This window comes from Anolis sagrei, chromosome 4 (genome assembly GCF_037176765.1).
Source record: "Anolis sagrei isolate rAnoSag1 chromosome 4, rAnoSag1.mat, whole genome shotgun sequence".
Classification (NCBI taxonomy): Eukaryota; Metazoa; Chordata; class Lepidosauria; order Squamata; family Dactyloidae; genus Anolis; species Anolis sagrei.
The window spans coordinates 5,813,953-5,830,479 of NC_090024.1; the positions used below are offsets into that span (position 1 = coordinate 5,813,953).

The window sequence follows — 16,527 nt, forward strand, 5'->3', positions numbered from 1 at the left end:
AGTAAGTTTAAAGATGTTGAGGTGGGAACATCTGACTTGCGTGACAAACAAAGAGTTGGGCGTCCTGTGACAGCAACCATTGAGTTTTACAAGCAAAAGGTTGGCAGATTGATTCAGGACGATCATCGTATCACTCAGAGAGAAATTTCAAGCATAATCGGCATTTCAAAAGAACATGTAGGTCACATTATTGCTTTGCTTGGCTATCAGAAGATCTGTGCACGATGGGTACCCAGGATGAGAGAACTGTGAGAATCTGGTTGCTGAAACAGAGTATCGATTTCTTCCGTGACGGCTTCAGAAAACTTGTTCATCATTGGCCAATTGTCTGGTGATTATGTCGAAGGGATGGTCCTCCGCCATCAACTCTGCTGGACCGGCCATGTTGTCTGGATGCCCAACCACCGTCTCCCAAAGCAGTTGCTCTACTCGAAACTCAAGAATGGAAAATGGAATGTTGGTGGACAGGAAAAGAGATTCAAAGATGGGCTCAGACCCAACCTTAAAAACTCTGGCATAGACACTGAGAACTGGGAAGCCCTGGCTCTTGACCGCTCCAGCTGGAGGTCAGCTGTGACCAGCAGTGCTGCAGAATTTGAAGCAGCACGAATGGAGGGTGAAAGAGAGAAAGATGGCAAGAGGAAGATGCGTCAAGCCAACCCTGACCAAGACCACCTTCCACCTGGAAACCAATGCCCTCACTGCAGGAGAAGATGCAGGTCAAGAATTGGGCTCCACAGTCACTTACAGACCACCAGAACACTGATCCTGGAAGACTATCCTACTTGGCCAACGAGGGATCGCCTAAGTAAGCAAGTAATGTCGAAAAGTGAATAGTGGTAGTTCAAAAGCACATTCTAAGGATTATTTCTGCATTTGGTTTATTAAAATATTCCCATCCACACCCAAGTAACGAAGGTGGAGGCATTACTTTTCATTCAACCCTCGTAGTGAGGCCCTAAAGTAGCAGTGGCAGATATCCAGAAAAGTTGACCCCATGCTCCTTAAGGATAATTTTGGTCATGGAAGCGCTTCCAGGGTGTATTTGGCCTGTGGATGGCACATTCCTATCTCACTCTAACCTGTTCCGGCCTTTCTCTCTCTCTGCAGATCCTGGGGGCCCGGCACCTCCCCAAGAACGGCCGCAGCATCGTTTGTCCCTTTGTGGAAGTGGAGGTCTGCGGCTCAGAGTTCGACAACAGCAAAAACAAGACGGAGGTCGTAGGTGAGGGGGCGGCTCTCTCGACTGGTGTTTCCCCTCCAAGACAGTCCCCTCAACCCCCCCCCCCCCCCCAGTAGGTTGAGTTAGTCCTGGGGGTTGTGTGTGCCAAGTTTGGCCCAGGTCCATCATCAGTGGTGAATCACAGTGTCTCTGGATGTAGATAAACTACAACTCCCACTATGGAGAGTCAGGCCCCTCAAACCCCTCCAAGTAAGTTGAGTTAGTCCTGGAGGTTCTGTGTGCCAAGTTTGGTCCAGGTCCATCAGTGGGGGTCACAGTGTCTCTGGATGTAGGTAAACTACAACTCCCACCATGGTGAGTCAGTCCCCTCAAACCCCTCCAGTAGGTTGAGCTAGTCCAGAGGGTTCTGTGTGTCATGTTTGGCCTAGGTCCATCACCCGTGGTGGTCACAGTGTCTCTGAATGTAGGTAAACTACAACTCCCACCATGGTGAGTCAGTCCCCTCAAACCCCTCCAGTAGGTTGAGTTAGTCCAGGGGGTTCTGTGTGTCATGTTTGGCCCAGGTTCATCATCAGTGGTGGTCACAGTGTCTCTGGATGTAGGTAAACTACAACTCCCACCATGGTGAGTCAGTCCCCTCAAACCCCTCCAGTAGGTTGAGCTAGTCCAGAGGGTTCTGTGTGTCATGTTTGGCCCAGGTCCATCATCCGTGGTGGTCACAGTGTCTCTGAATGTAGGTAAACTACAATTCCCACTATGGTGAGTCAGTCCCCTCAAACCCCTCCAAGTAGGTTGAGTTAGTCCTGGAGGTTCTGTGTGCCAAGTTTGGTCCAGGTCCACCAGTGGGGGTCACAGTGTCTCTGGATGTAGGTAAACTACAACTCCCACCATGGTGAGTCAGGCCCTTCAAACCCCTCCAAGTAGGTTGAGTTAGTCCTGGAGGTTCTGTGTGCCAAGTTTGGTCCAGGTCCATCAGTGGGGGTCACAGTATCTCTGGATGTAGGTAAACTACAACTCCCACCATGGTGAGTCAGGCCCTTCAAACCCCTCCAAGTAGGTTGAGTTAGTCCTGGAGGTTCTGTGTGCCAAGTTTGGTCCAGGTCCATCAGTGGGGGTCACAGTATCTCTGGATGTAGGTAAACTACAACTCCCACCATGGTGAGTCAGTCCCCTCAAACCCTTCCAAGTAAGTTGAGTTAGTCATGGGGGTTCTGTGTGTCAAGTTTGGTCCAGGTCCATCAGTGGGGGTCACAGTGTCTCTGAATGTAGGTAAACTACAACTCCCACCATGGTGAGTCAGTCCCCTCAAACCCCTCCAGTAGGTTGAGCTAGTCCAGAGGGTTCTGTGTGTCATGTTTGGCCCAGGTCCATTCACACAGACAGCCTCCAGCCTTCACAAATAAGCTATTGTTTCCAGTGCAGAGAAGACAGCAAGTCTCTCTCTCGAAGGACATTGCAGGTTAAAGCAAGCACATCCCAGTGTTCCTTTCTCTCTTCATTTGCATGACCCCGCCCATTGCTTCGCTCTTATCCCATTCCGACCCTTTCCTTTGGCACACAGCAGAGGAAGTGATCAGCAACTGAACATATTGGAGAGGTTTGGAGATAATTCACCATGATTTATAGGAGTTGTAGGGACTGGGATGCATAGTTCACCTGTAATCTAAGAGCACTCTGAACTGCACCAATGATGGACCTGGAACTCACTTGGCACACAGACCCACCATGGGCAATTGCCCATACTTGCAGAGTTTAGGGGTGATTACCCTGAGAGTTGTAGTTCACCCTTATCTAGAGAACAGTAAACTCAGCCAACGATGGATTGGGACCAAACTAGGCACACAGAACCAACATGGCCAATTGTACATACTGGCTGAGCTTGGGGGTGATTGCCCTGGGAATCTGGGAGTTGTAGTTCACCCTTACCTAGATATTACTGAACTCAGCTGCTGTCTGATCTGGACCAAACTTGGCACACAGATCCAACATGGCCAAATGTAAGTAATGGCGGGGTTTGAGAATGACGGACCCACAATTCTGGAAATTGTAGTTCACCCACATCCTTATGCATTTTCTAATGGGAGCATTAATTAAAAAACAAACAGAAGGAATGTTTGTTTTCCTAATAAATAGCATCACACATTACCAAACTGATAGGAGCCCCAGGTGGCACAGTGGGTTAAACCCTTGTGCCGACAGGACTGAAGACCGACAGGTCGCAGGTTCAAATCTGGGGAGAGGCGGATGAGCTCCCTCTATCAGCTCCAGCTCCTCATGCGGGGACATGAGAGAAGCCTCCCACAAGGATGATAAAACATCAAATCATCCGGGCGTCCCCTGGGCAACGTCCTTGCAGGTGGCCAATTCTCTCACACCAGAAGCGACTTGCAGTTTCTCAAGTCACTCCTGACACGACAAAACAAACAAACAAACAAACAAACAAACTGATATTACCAAACTTTACAAAACAAACAATGCATTCTCAAATAACCCGGGCAGCGCCAGGTCCCCAAGCTAGTTATAGTATAAACATTAAAATTACACAGTCCAAAATTGTAATCTGAAGCTATTCCAATTGTCAATTGCACATATTCCCTATTCATTTCTTGCACTTGAAACAAATGCAATGTTTGCTTGGGTTCTGGGACTCAAGTTCCTCGTTACACTAATATTGATTTCCCGTCTCCCTTCCCAGCTGACAACGGCCTCAATCCAGTCTGGCTCGTCAAGCAGTTTGTCTTCGACATCAACAACCCGGAGTTTGCCTTCCTCCGCTTCGTCGTCTACGAGGAAGACATGTTCAGCGACCCCAACTTCTTGGCTCAGGCGACATTCCCCATCAAGGGCCTTAAAACAGGTACCGTTTCCCCTGTTGGGGTTCAGCCTGTGTGTGAACCTGAACCTGATTCTCTGATTGTATTTCCTGATGCCAATGAAGATGTTGATTCTGAGGTCAACGTAGAAGATGACGGTTTGTGTACTTTCACTCCCTTTTCCTTCCAGTCTTAGCTCTCCAGAGAATCTGACACCTGGGCTCTCTAATGAGGATAGGAGAGGGCAGATTTGGCAGAGCAGGGGAGAATCTCAAAGTTTACGAAGGTCAGCTAGACTGAGAGAAATGCAAACAAAGCTGGCAGGCGTGTCACGTAATAGATTTCTCGGCCTTAAGTACCTCTCGCCTGGATGCATCTTCAGACCAGACATCGTTCCAGATTCATGCATCACCTTTGGCAGGTCTCCTGATTCCAGTGGACTTATTCCTAAGAGGCTTTCTAGTTGCTTCAAGTACGGTTAGTGGATTGCTAACAGGTTCCAGGATTTAGCAGTGTTACTGTGGGTTTTTTAATCTTGTTCATGGACATTTCTTGTTGCTGATTTTTACTGTGGCTTTTTACCTTGCATATTTCCTCTATTTTTGTACTCATCTTTCATCAATATAAAAGGATTGTTTTTCTGAAGTCAAGTGTGGTGGATTGTTGTCTTAGGGTCCAGTTTCCTGCTCTGGGTTGCAACATCCTCTTTCATTCACTGATCCACTGCTACATATTTTTGCCACCTTGCTCAGGATCTGGCCAAGCTGGTTTGTTCCCCACTTTAGTTTCTTTGGGCAAGGCGGCTAATGATATGATACCAGATTGGTAACTTTGTACAACCACTCTACATCCAGAGCCCTGTTTAACTGATGCATTCAAATAATAAAATATTTGGATAGTCTGTTTGGCTATTCAACTTCCATGACTTTGAGGACTGTGGGTTCTGGATTGTTCTCTCAACTGTGTTCTATTCCTTTAGGTTACCGATCCGTACCCCTGAAGAACAGCTATAGTGAGGATCTGGAGCTCGCTTCTCTGCTTCTCCATATTGAAATAGTCAATGCCAAGGTAATAATAATAATAATAATAATAATAATAATAATAATAATAATATCTGGGTTGTTGTGGGTTTTTTCGGGCTATATGGCCATGGTCTAGAGCAGTGTTTCTCAACCTGGGGGTCGGGACCCCTGTGGGGGTCGTGAGGGGGTGTCAGAGGGGTCACCAAGTACCATCAGAAAACACAGTATTTTCTGTTAGTCATGGGGTTCTGTGTGGGAAGTTTGATCCAATTCTATCGTTCGTGGGATTCGGAATGTTATTTTGTTGTGGGCGAACTATAAATCCCAGCAATTACAACTCCCAAATGTTAAGGTCTATTTTCCTCAAAGTCCTCCAGTGTTCACATTTAGGCCTATTGAGTATTCATGCCAAGTTTGGTCCAGATCCATCATTGTTTGAGTCCCCAGTGCTCTCTGGATGTAAGTGAACTACAACTCCAAAAATTCAAGGTCAATGTCCACCACATCCTCCCAGTATTTTCCCTTGATCATGGGAGTTCTGTGTGACAAGTTTGGTTCAATTTCATTGCTGGTGAAGTTGAGAATGCTCTTTGATTGTAGGTGAACTATAAATCCCAGCAACTACAGCTCCTAAATGACAAAATCAATCCTCCCCTAACCCCACCAGTATTCAAATTTGGGCATATTGGGTATTTGAGATTTGAAAATACATCCTGCACATCAGATAATTACATTATAATTCATAACAGTAGCAAAATGACAGTTATGAAGTAGCAATAAAAATAATGTTATGGTTGGGGGTCTCCACAACATGAGGAACTGTACTAAGGGGTCGCGGCATTAGGAAGGTTGAGAACCACTGGTCTAGAGGCATTTTCTCCTGACGTTTCGCCTCAACCAGAGAAGTCAACCAGACGTTCAACCAGAGAAGTCAGCCATAGCAGAGCACCTGATGAACCAACCTGGACACAGCATATTATTTGAGAACACAGAAATGCTGGACCACTCTCACAACCACCATGTCAGTCTACACAGAGAAGCCATTGAAATCCACAAGCATGTGGACAATTTCAACAGAAAGGAGGAAACCATGAGAATGAACAAAATCTGGCTACCAGTATTAAAAAAAAAATCAAAAATTACAACAGAGAGTAAACAACCAGGCACATCAAATCACCTCTCAACAAAAAAAGATTCCCCCAGGCACTTCCAAGCCATTAAAGGCTAATCAACGTGGTCAGTTGAAACATTCCCACCTAGCTCCACCAGACAAGAGTCCTTTGTCCCACCCTGGTCATTCCACAGATATATAAACCCCTTTTTCCTAGTTCCAACAGACCTCACTACCTCTGAGGATGCTTGCCATAGATGCAGGCGAAACGTCAGGAGAAAATGCCTCTAGAACATGGCCATATAGCCCGAAAAAACCTACAACAACCCAGTGATTCTGGCCATGAAAGCCTTCAATAATACAATAATAATATCCCGCCACCATCTCCCCGAAGGGACTTGGAGCAGCTTACAGACAGCACAAAGTGCCTAAAAACATACATAAAAGTAAACACAGTATAAAATACAATAAAAAAAATAAAACACATACACATTTGAAAATATCAATTCAGACTCAATCAAGCTGTGATCCTCTAACTGTGGCGGTAAATTACTGACACTATGGCCGGGATGTAAACATTGGGATAAAATAAGTGGCAGCTGCAGCAATGGAGAGACTGTATGGGATAAAGTGCAAGATGTGCGACTACTACAAAGGACAACTAGGGCAGTGTTTCTCAACCTGGGGGTCGGGACTCCCGAGGGGGTCGCGAGAGGGTTTCAGGGGGGTCACCAAAGACCATCAGATAACACTTATTTCTGATGGTCTTAGGAAACTAGTCCAATGTGGGCTAGGCAAAATAACGGTGAGGTGGATCAGTAATTGGTTAAATGGACGAACCCAGAGGGTGACTCTCCCCAAGGCTTCCTCTTCATCCTGGAAAGAAGTGACAAGTGGAGTGCCGCAGGGTTCCGTCCTGGGCCCGGTCCTGTTCAGGATCTTCATTAATGACTTAGATGAAGGGTTAGAAGGCAGGATCATCAAGTTTGCAGACGACACCAAATTGGGAGGGAGAGCCAAGACTCCAGAAGACAGGAGCAGGATTCAGAACGATCTTGACAGATTAGAGAGATGGGCCAAAATTAACAAAATGAAGTTCAACAGTGACAAATGCAAGATACTCCACTTTGGCAGGAAAAACGAAAACGAAGAGACAGAATGGGGGGTGCCTGGCTCAAGAGCAGTACGTGTGAAAAAGATCTTGGAGTCCTCGTGGACAACAAGTTAAACATGAGCCAGGAATGTGATGTGGCGGCAAAAAAAGCCAATGGGATTTTGGCCTGCATCAGTAGGAGCATAGTGTCTAGATCTAGGGAAGTCATGCTACCCCTCTATTCCGCTTTGGTTAGACCACACCTGGAATATTGTGTCCAGTTCTGGGCACTGCAATTCAAGAGAGATATTGACAAGCTGGAATGTGTCCAGAGGAGGGTGACTAAAATGATCAAGGGTCTGGAGAACAAGCCCTATGAGGAGCGGCTTAAGGAGCTGGGCATGTTTAGCCTGAAGAAGAGAAGGCTGAGAGGAGACATGATAGCCATGTATAAATATGTGAGAGGAAGCCACAGGGAGGAGGGAGCATGCTTGTTTTCTGCTTCCATGGAGATTAGGACGTGGAACAATGGCTTCAAACTACAAGAAAGGAGATTCCATCTGAACATGAGGAAGAACTTCCTGACTGGGCGAGCCGTTCAGCAGTGGAACTCTCTGCCCCGGAGTGTGGTGGAGGCTCCTTCTTTGAAGCTTTTAAACAGAGGCTGGATGGCCATCTGTCAGGGGTGATTTGAATGCAATATTCCTGCTTCTTGGCAGAATGGGGTTGGACTGGATGGCCCATGAGGTCTCTTCCAACTCTTTGATTCTATGATTCTATGAACCCTTTTGGCAGAGAAGGCAGAATATCTCTCTGCCTGTCCTTCTCTTTCTTTGTGGTCTTGGTGAACTACAACTCCCAGAATTCAAAAACAACCCCTCCCCGACCCCACTAGGAATCAATGTTGGCCATGTACGTAGCATGTCGAGTTTAGTACAGATCCCTTATGGGCTGGATTCAGAATGTTCTTTGATTGTAGATTAACTATAAATCCCGGCAACTTCAACTCCCAAATGTCAAGGTCTATTTTTCTCAAACTTTGGGCATATTGAGTATTCATGCCAAGTTTGGTCCAGATCCATTAATGTTTGAGTCCACAGTACTCTCTGGAGGTAGGTGAACTACAACTCTAAAACTGAAATCAATGCCCACCAAACCCTTCCAATATTTTCTCTTGGCCATAGGAGTTTTGTGTGCCAAATTTGGTTCAGTTCCATCGTTGACGGGGTTCAGAATGCTCTTTGATTGTAGTTTAACTATAAATCTCAGCAACTACAACTCCCAAATGACAAAATCAATCCCCCCAACCCCACCAATATTGAAATTTGGGCATATCATTGGTGCCAAATTTGGTCCAGTGAATGAAAATACATCCAACGTTGGATAAGCGAGACTCTCCTGTACTCCTAGCACAGACCTGGTTGGAGTTTTCACATGTGGCTATAGAACCAGACATGCCCTCATGTCAAGGGACTATAGCAGGCATGGGCAAACTTTGGCCCTCCAGGTGTTTTGGACTACAACTCCCACAATTCCTAGCCAGTATAGCGTTGAGAACCCACCACATTTATTTCCTCTTACCTGCTGCAGGAAGAAGACGATGAGAACTTGTACTCCTCCATTCAGCAACTCCGGGACCGCGCCAACGAGCTCTCCAACCAGGTGTCCAGCTTCGAACAAAGCAACAATTGCGACTCGCGTTACCAGCAGCGGCTGGATGAGCTCAGGGCGGCGCAAGAGCGGCTCATGGAACTGACCGAAGTGCGCAACAGGAAGTGAGTGGACGCCACTTGGACGCTGAGAATAATCTTGCTTATTTGTGAAGGGCCTCCACTCTTTGTGGCGTAATGTAAAATAAACCACGTGTAGTTCATGTTTGATGAGCTACACACTGCCTTGCCAGAGAAAGAAAATATGCCACAATAACAAGTAGTTCAGAACAACATATGTATAATGTGATCAGTTGTATAACTGTTGAGATTAATTTCACAATTCAGCAGCAGATCAGTTGCACAACTTCAGCGCTTTCCAGTAGCTTCTTCCTGCACAGTATTTTCAGTCAACTGCTCCCACAAACTGCAGTCACTGTGGAACTTTTTACAGACACTTGAGCACATGCCCGGCCATTGTCAGTTTTACTATTGTTTTCCCCTCCAATCTAGATGACACTACAAACTTACCACAGCACACAGTTATATCTTGTCTTAGCAGACAGGTTCCTTTAATACATTACACAGAGCCTTCGGCAAACAGCATCACAGCACAAGGAGAGAGAATACACTGTACATGACTTCCTTATATACAATTCTGTACATTTACACATAGCAATCTCTGATTGGTTCCCAATTCATTGAAGAGTTGTGATTTTTTTGCCGATATTTGTATACCTAAGTATTTGATTTTGATACTATTTGCATTCCTATGGAATCTCTTAAGTTTTTCTTGATTTTCTTTTGTTATGTTCTTTGTCAGTATTTTTGTCTTTTCTTTGTTTATCTTAAGGCCCGCTAAATTCCCGTATTCTTCTATTTTCGTTATCCAGTTCTGGATATTTTCTCTTGGGTCTTCTATGACACAAATCAGATCGTCAGCAAAAGCTCTAAATCTGTGTGCTCGCTTGCCTACATTTAGTGGTGGTAATTTTTTGTCTTCCCTTAGGTTCCTCAACGGTATCTCTAGTGTCATTATAAATATAAGCGGGGAGAGCGGACAACCCTGTCTTGTTCTTTTTCTTATTGTGATTTGGTTTGAGGGACAGCCATTTATCCAGAAAGTGGCTTTTTGTTTACTATAAATTGCCTCCATCGCGTTAATAAAACCAAAACCAAAGTCCATTTCTATCAGGATTGATTGAAAGAATTCCCATCTTAGGTTGTCAAATGCCTTTTCGGCGTCTAACGTGATAAAGGCCACTTCTGTTTGATGGTGTAGTTTGTAGAATTCTATTAAATCTATGATGTTCCTCGTATTCTCTTTCATGTGTCTTCCGGGGAGAAAGCCCGTTTGTTCTTCTCCTATCCAATTGACCCAGAAAGACTTCAGTCTTTCACTTAGTATGCCTGTAAAAAAATTGTAATCTTGGTTGAGTAAGGATATAGGCCTGTAGTTCTTCACCTCCGTTGCGTCTGTATTTTCTTTATGTATCACTGTAATGTTCGCTGTTTTCTAAGATTCCAGGATTGTTTTCTTCCGTCATAGCCTTGTTCATTAATTTCTTCAGATATGGAGTAATTTCCCAACTCATTGACTTCACTCAAACCCAGGATTGCATCATTAACACTCATTTGGACCAGGCCAGAACACATTCCCCAAATGAAGTTCCCTATATACTGTTAATGCATGACTCAGCATTTCCAATAGAAGCCTATTAGCAGTGCATGTCTCAGCTATATTACATTACAATACATTGTAAAACCTGACAATAACTCACATAATGTCCTTTTATGAGATTTAAAATGGTATTTCTTTGACCATGTAGATAAACACCTTCAGCAACTTCTGAAGTGAGGGCACACTCCAACTCTGTCTCTCTCTCTCCTTCTCTCTCTGCTGCTCGAAACATCTGCATAACTCAAACGTGAACAAAAATGTAACAGTATCCAAAAGTCCCAGGCTCAGCCTGCTCCCTGGGCATAGCCCAACCAATCAACTTTATGCATCTTATTTTACAGTTGATACACACTGATTCTTTACATGCTCCAACACTCCAGATGTTTTGGACTACAACTCCCACAATTCCTAACAGTCTATCTCTTCTCTGTTCCCTGCAGGTTGATGGAGAAGAAGAAGCGAGACCGGCAGTTGGCCAACAAGCGCAACTGAGTCACCGGCTCACGTCTCCGTCATCCTACAGCCTCCCCTCTTTCCCCCAACGAATCCCAAGGAGGCCTTTGGACACCAGATGGTGCCTGGACTCTTCTGTGCTCTCCGCCTCCTAGCCAGCGGCCAGTCGGTCAGTTTGTCTGGAAGCGGGGGCCGAGGAAGCCGCAGGGAGAGCATTCCCTGGACGTGGAGGGAAGCCGGACCCAGTGTGCCATTTCCCTCAGGACCCATTACAGACTTGTGACGTGGTGGAGCATTTTCTTTCCCGTTGTCAAGCATGGGCAAACTTTGGCCCTCCGGGTGTTTTGGACTTCAACTCCCACAATTCCTAACAGCCGTTAGGCTGTTAGGAATTGTGGGAGTTGAAGTCCAAAACGCCCGGAGGGCTGAAGTTTGCCTATGCCTTCTCTTATCAGTCATGTAAACCACATCTTGCCTTTTCTTTCGCTAATACTCTAATTTCACATCCCCAAAATATCTCCTCTTCCCCTCCCATACAAACCTATGAGAGGTCAATGGGGGGAAAGGTCAAAGATGAGGAAAAACAAGCAGCCCAGTTGGAGAGAGAGCCATTGAGTATCCTGGTCAGATTAAGAGGTCACGAGAGGCAGTGTTTAGTATGAAAGGGGATCCCAAAAGCAGCGGAAAGGATCAGGAATGGAGGCAAAGGAAGGCAGAAACAACAGCCCCCCTTTTTGTCCCTGGATCACCACTTTTGTCCACCGTAAGAGGTTTGTTTTGGTTTCCGTCGCTGCCTTCTTTCCACCATGAAGCACAATTTCCAGGGTGGCAATGCTTCTGCCATTATGTGCCACTGTATATTTGCATTAAAAGCCGGCCCCGTTTCTGTATTTGCGAATACGAGTGCACAAGATGGCATCCGTGGTGTGTAATTTTGTATTATTTATCAGGAACGATAAGCGAAATCTTCTCCCCACCATTTCATAATATTCCCAGTCAACACGCCATCCAAGGTTTCCTCTTTGGCGTTGGGAAAGGGCACCTTGCTTCTGGTTGTTGTAGTTGTTTCCGGGCTATATGGCCATGTTCTAGAGGCATTCTCTCCTGACGTTTCGCCTGCATCTATAGCAAGCATCCTCAGAGGTAGTGAGGTCTGTTGGAACTAGTAAAAGGGGTTTATATATCACTTCTGCAGGAGTCTCCAGACCCTTGATCATTTTAGTCGCCTCCCACACTCTGTTGCTGTTTACAGAAGCCTCACTTTCAAGCTACACTCTCATTATCTTGACTCTCATTAACGTCTGCACCTGACAAATCATCTCCAGACAGTTGCTCTGAGAAAGACAGTTAAGGGTCCCTCTCAGGAATGTGACCTTGTGAATCTTCCAGAGACAGCTCAGGCCTCTTTTCTAAGCTTAACTTGGGCCCAGGCAAACTCTCATTCCCACTATCAACAGACCCAGGCCCACCATCAGGAACATCATCCCCATTCCCAGCATGAACATCAGACACAATCACAGGCTGACATACAACGTCTCTGGCATTGAGTTTAGAGAGAACCAGCAAGGAAATCCAAAGCTGTTACAGAAAAGCTACCATGGATGTTTTCATCTCAGGAGAACTTGGTCCTTCGCCTGGGAGTTTCGTGAACTTTACTTCTTGGAAGTGTGGATGCTTTTCATACATCAGCCATTTGGTAGAGACCACCATCCTTCCTTATTGCCAAACCTTCTTTTGAGAAAAGATGGGATGTTCCAACGAGTTACCCGTCGCACAGAAATTTGTAGAGTTGGAAGCCTACCCAAGTCTTGTTGCCTCGAAGCTGGAGATACAAGAGTGAGGAACGGATCCTTTCTACATTCAGGAACCACTTTTGAAGTGATTTCCAGATCTCTTATCTCCAAAGTGTGCCGAAGTGGCATTTCAGTCCTGCGGAGCTTACTTACTTAAGCGATCCCTCGTTGGACGAGTAAGATGGCTTTCCCTGATGACTATTGTAGGTGGCTGTGGAGCCCTATTCTTGCTCTGCATCTTCTTCCGCAGTGAAGGCATTGGTTTCCAGGTGGAAGGCGGTCCCAGTCGGGGTTGGCTTGACGCGCCTTCCTCCTGACACATTTCTCTCTTTCACCCTCCACTCGTGCCTCTGCAGCACTCCTGGTCACAGCTGACCTCCAGCTGGAGTACTCAAGGGCCAGGGCTTCCCAGTTCTCAGTGTTTATGCCAGAGATTTTAAGGTTGGCTTTGAGGCCATCTTTCAATCTCTTTTCCTGTCCACCAACATTCTGTTTTCTGTTCTTAAGTTCAGAGTAGAGCAACTGCTTTGGGAGACGGTGGTCAGGCATCCGGACCATCGCTTCAATGCAGAGGACCATCGCTTCAATGCTGGTGGTCTTTGTTTCTTCCAGCACGCTGACGTTTGTCCGCTTGTCTTCCCAGGAGATTTGCAGGATTTTCCGGAGGCAGCGCTGATGGAATCGTTCCAGGAGTTGCATGTGACGTCTGTAGACAGTCCACGTTTCGCAGGCATATAGCAGGGTTGGGAGGACAATAGCTTTATAGACAAGCACCTTGGTATCCCTACGGATGTCCCTATGGGTGTCCCCTTTAAATCAAACACACTGGGAATGGTGACCACTACTTTGAGTTCAGATGGGCGTCAAAAGCAGTCTTCAAATGCCTCATATTTCCTATTCATACAAATTACAACTCCTTTTCTTATTTGTCAAAACTGAGAAATGTGGCCACAATTTCAAATGAGTCTTTCATCTCTTTTTTCATTGGTGTGTTTCCTGAAGACATATTACATCTTCTTTCAATTTTTGCCCAAATAATGGAACGCCTGTCTACGTTTTCTAGGGTCATTGATCCCTTAGGCATGCCAAGATAATAATTGTGCCCCAAAAACAGTCTTCAAGCACTGCCAATGTTTAATGTATGGTCATAGGCTTTCATGGCCAGAATCACTAGGTTGTTGTAGTTTTTTCCGGGCTATATGGCCATGGTCTAGAGGCATTCTCTCCTGACGTTTTGCTTGCATCTATGGCAAGCATCCTCAGAGGTAGTGAGGTCTGTTGGAAGGAGGAAAAATGGGTTTATATATCTGTGGAATGACCAGGGTGAGACAAAGGACTCTTGTCTGCTGGAGCTAGGTGTGAATGTTTCAACTGACCACCTTGATTAGCATTTGATGGCCTGGCAGTGCCTGGAGCAAACTTTTTAACCAGTATTAAAAAACTCTAAAATTGCAACAGTACATCAACAGAAAGGAAACAATCAGGGACATCTAATCACCTCTCAACAAAAGATTCCCCCAGGCACTGCCAGGCCATCAAATGCTAATCAAGGTGGTCAGTTGAAACATTCACACCTAGCTCCAGCAGACAAGAGTCCTTTGTCCCACCCTGGTCATTCCACAGATATATCAACCCTTTTGCCTAGTTCCAACAGACCTCACTACCTCTGAGGATGCTTGCCATAGATGCAGGCGAAATGTCAGGAGAGAATGCCTCTAGACCATGGCCATATAGCCCGAAAAAACCTACAACAACCCACTGCCAATGTTTGTTCTGGGGTTTGTTTTGACAGTGTAAAACAGACTTTACAGGATGGTGCAAGTACGGTCGCTTTCACAAAGCCACGAGGCCCAACTGATCTCTCGTTCAAGTCTCCTGCCCAGGTGACCTTCTTTCTTTTCAGTTCAGATTATTGTCAAGCGAGACAGAGGAAGAGGGATGGAAACAGAAAAGCTTCAGAAAAGGGGCAGAGTCTAAGCTGGGTGTGAAAAGGGTTTCAAATCAATGTATTGTCGAAGGCTTTCATAGCCGGAATCACTGGGTTGCTGTAGGTTCTTTCAGGCTATATGGCCATGTTCTAGAGGCATTATCTCCTGACATTTTGCCTGCATCTATGGCAAGCATCCTCAGGTTGTGAGGTCTGTTAGAACTAAGAAAATTGGGTTTATATATCTGTGGAATGACCAGGGTGGGACAAAGGACTCTTGTCTGTTGGAGCTAGGTGTGAATGTTTCAACTGACCACCTTGATTAGCATTTGATGGCCTGGCAGTGCCTGGGGAAATCTTTTGTTGAGAGGTGATTAGCTGTCCCTGATTGTTTCCTCTCTGTTTTTTTGCTGTTGTAATTTTAGGGTTTTTTTAAAGACTGGTAGCCAGATTTTGTTCATTTCCATGGTTTCCTCCTTTCTGTTGAAATTGTCCACATGCTTATGGATTTCAATGACTTTTCTGTGTAGTCTGACATGATGGTTGTTCAAGTGGTCCCGCATTTCTGTGTTCTCAAACAGTATTCTGTGTCCAGGTTGGTTCATCAGGTGCTCTGCTATGGCTGACTTCTCTGGTTGAAGGAGTCTGCAGTGCCTTTCATGTTCCTTGATTCGTTTGGGCATTGCTTCGTTTGGTGGTCCCTATGTAGACTTGAGGAAGATTCCCCCAAGCAGTTTTTTTTGTGTGTGTCAGGAGCAACTTGAGAAAATGCAAGTCGCTTCTGGTGTGCGAGAATTGGCCGTCTGCAAGGACGTTGCTCAGGGGATGCCCGGATGAATTGATGTTTTTATCATCCTTGTGGAAGGCTTCTCTCATGTCCCCGCATGAGGAGCTGGAGCTGATAGAAGGGAGCTCATCCGCCTCTCCCCAGATTCGAACCTGTGACCTGTCGGTCTTCAGTCCTGCCGGCACAGGGATTTAACCCACTGCGCCACTGGGGGGTCTTTCCCCCAGGCACTGTCAAGCCATCAAATGCTAATCAAGGTGGTCAGTTGAAACATTCACACCTAGCTCCAACAGACAAGAGTTCTTTGTCTCACCCTGGACATCATTCCACAGATATATAAACCCCTTTTCCTAGTTCCAACAGACCTCACAACCTCTGAGGATGCTTGCCATAGATGCAGGCAAAACGTCAGGAGAGAATGCCTCTAGAACATGGTCACATAGCCTGAAAAAACCTACAACAACCCAGGGTTTCAAATCCTACATCTGGGTTGGTTTGCAGCCAACTCAACAGGAATTGGCCGTCTGCAAGGACGTTGCTCAGGGGATGCCCGGATGAATTGATGTTTTTATCATCCTTGTGGAAGGCTTCTCTCATGTCCCCGCATGAGGAGCTAGAGCTGATAGAAGGGAGCTCATCCGCCTCTCCCCAGATTCAAACCTGCGACCTGTCGGTCTTCAGTCCTGCCGGCACAGGGATTTAACTCACTGCGCCACTGGGGGCTCTTTCCCCCAGCCATCAAATGCTAATCAAGGTGGTCAGTTAAAACATTCACACCTAGCTCCAACAGACAAGAGTTCTTTGTCCCACCCTGGACATCATTCCACAGATATATAAACCCAATTTTCCTAGTCGCAACAGACCTCACAACCTCAGAGGATGCTTGCCATAGATGCAGGCGAAACATCAGGAGATAATGCCTCTAGAACATGGCCATATAGCCCGAAAAAACCTACAACAACCCAGGGATTCAAATCCTACATCTAGGTTGGTTTGCAGCCAACTCAACAGGAAG

The 16,527-nt window shown here is 45.9% G+C and overlaps 1 protein-coding gene across 4 annotated transcripts in view; it reads left to right on the forward strand.

Annotated features, from left to right (window-relative positions):
* Positions 1–14,075, forward strand: part of LOC132775158 (1-phosphatidylinositol 4,5-bisphosphate phosphodiesterase gamma-1-like) — a 134,978-nt gene extending 120,903 nt beyond the window's left edge. For all 4 annotated transcript variants that reach the window (XM_060775983.2, XM_067467235.1, XM_067467236.1 and 1 more), the window contains 5 exons: positions 1,111–1,225; positions 3,879–4,040; positions 4,976–5,064; positions 8,813–8,997; positions 10,993–14,075. In XM_060775983.2, coding sequence (XP_060631966.2) covers positions 1,111–1,225; positions 3,879–4,040; positions 4,976–5,064; positions 8,813–8,997; positions 10,993–11,044 — 603 coding nt within the window. In that variant the 3' untranslated portion in view covers positions 11,045–14,075. The remainder of the gene's footprint in view (positions 1–1,110; positions 1,226–3,878; positions 4,041–4,975; positions 5,065–8,812; positions 8,998–10,992) is intronic.
* Positions 14,076–16,527: the final 2,452 nt, after the last annotated feature.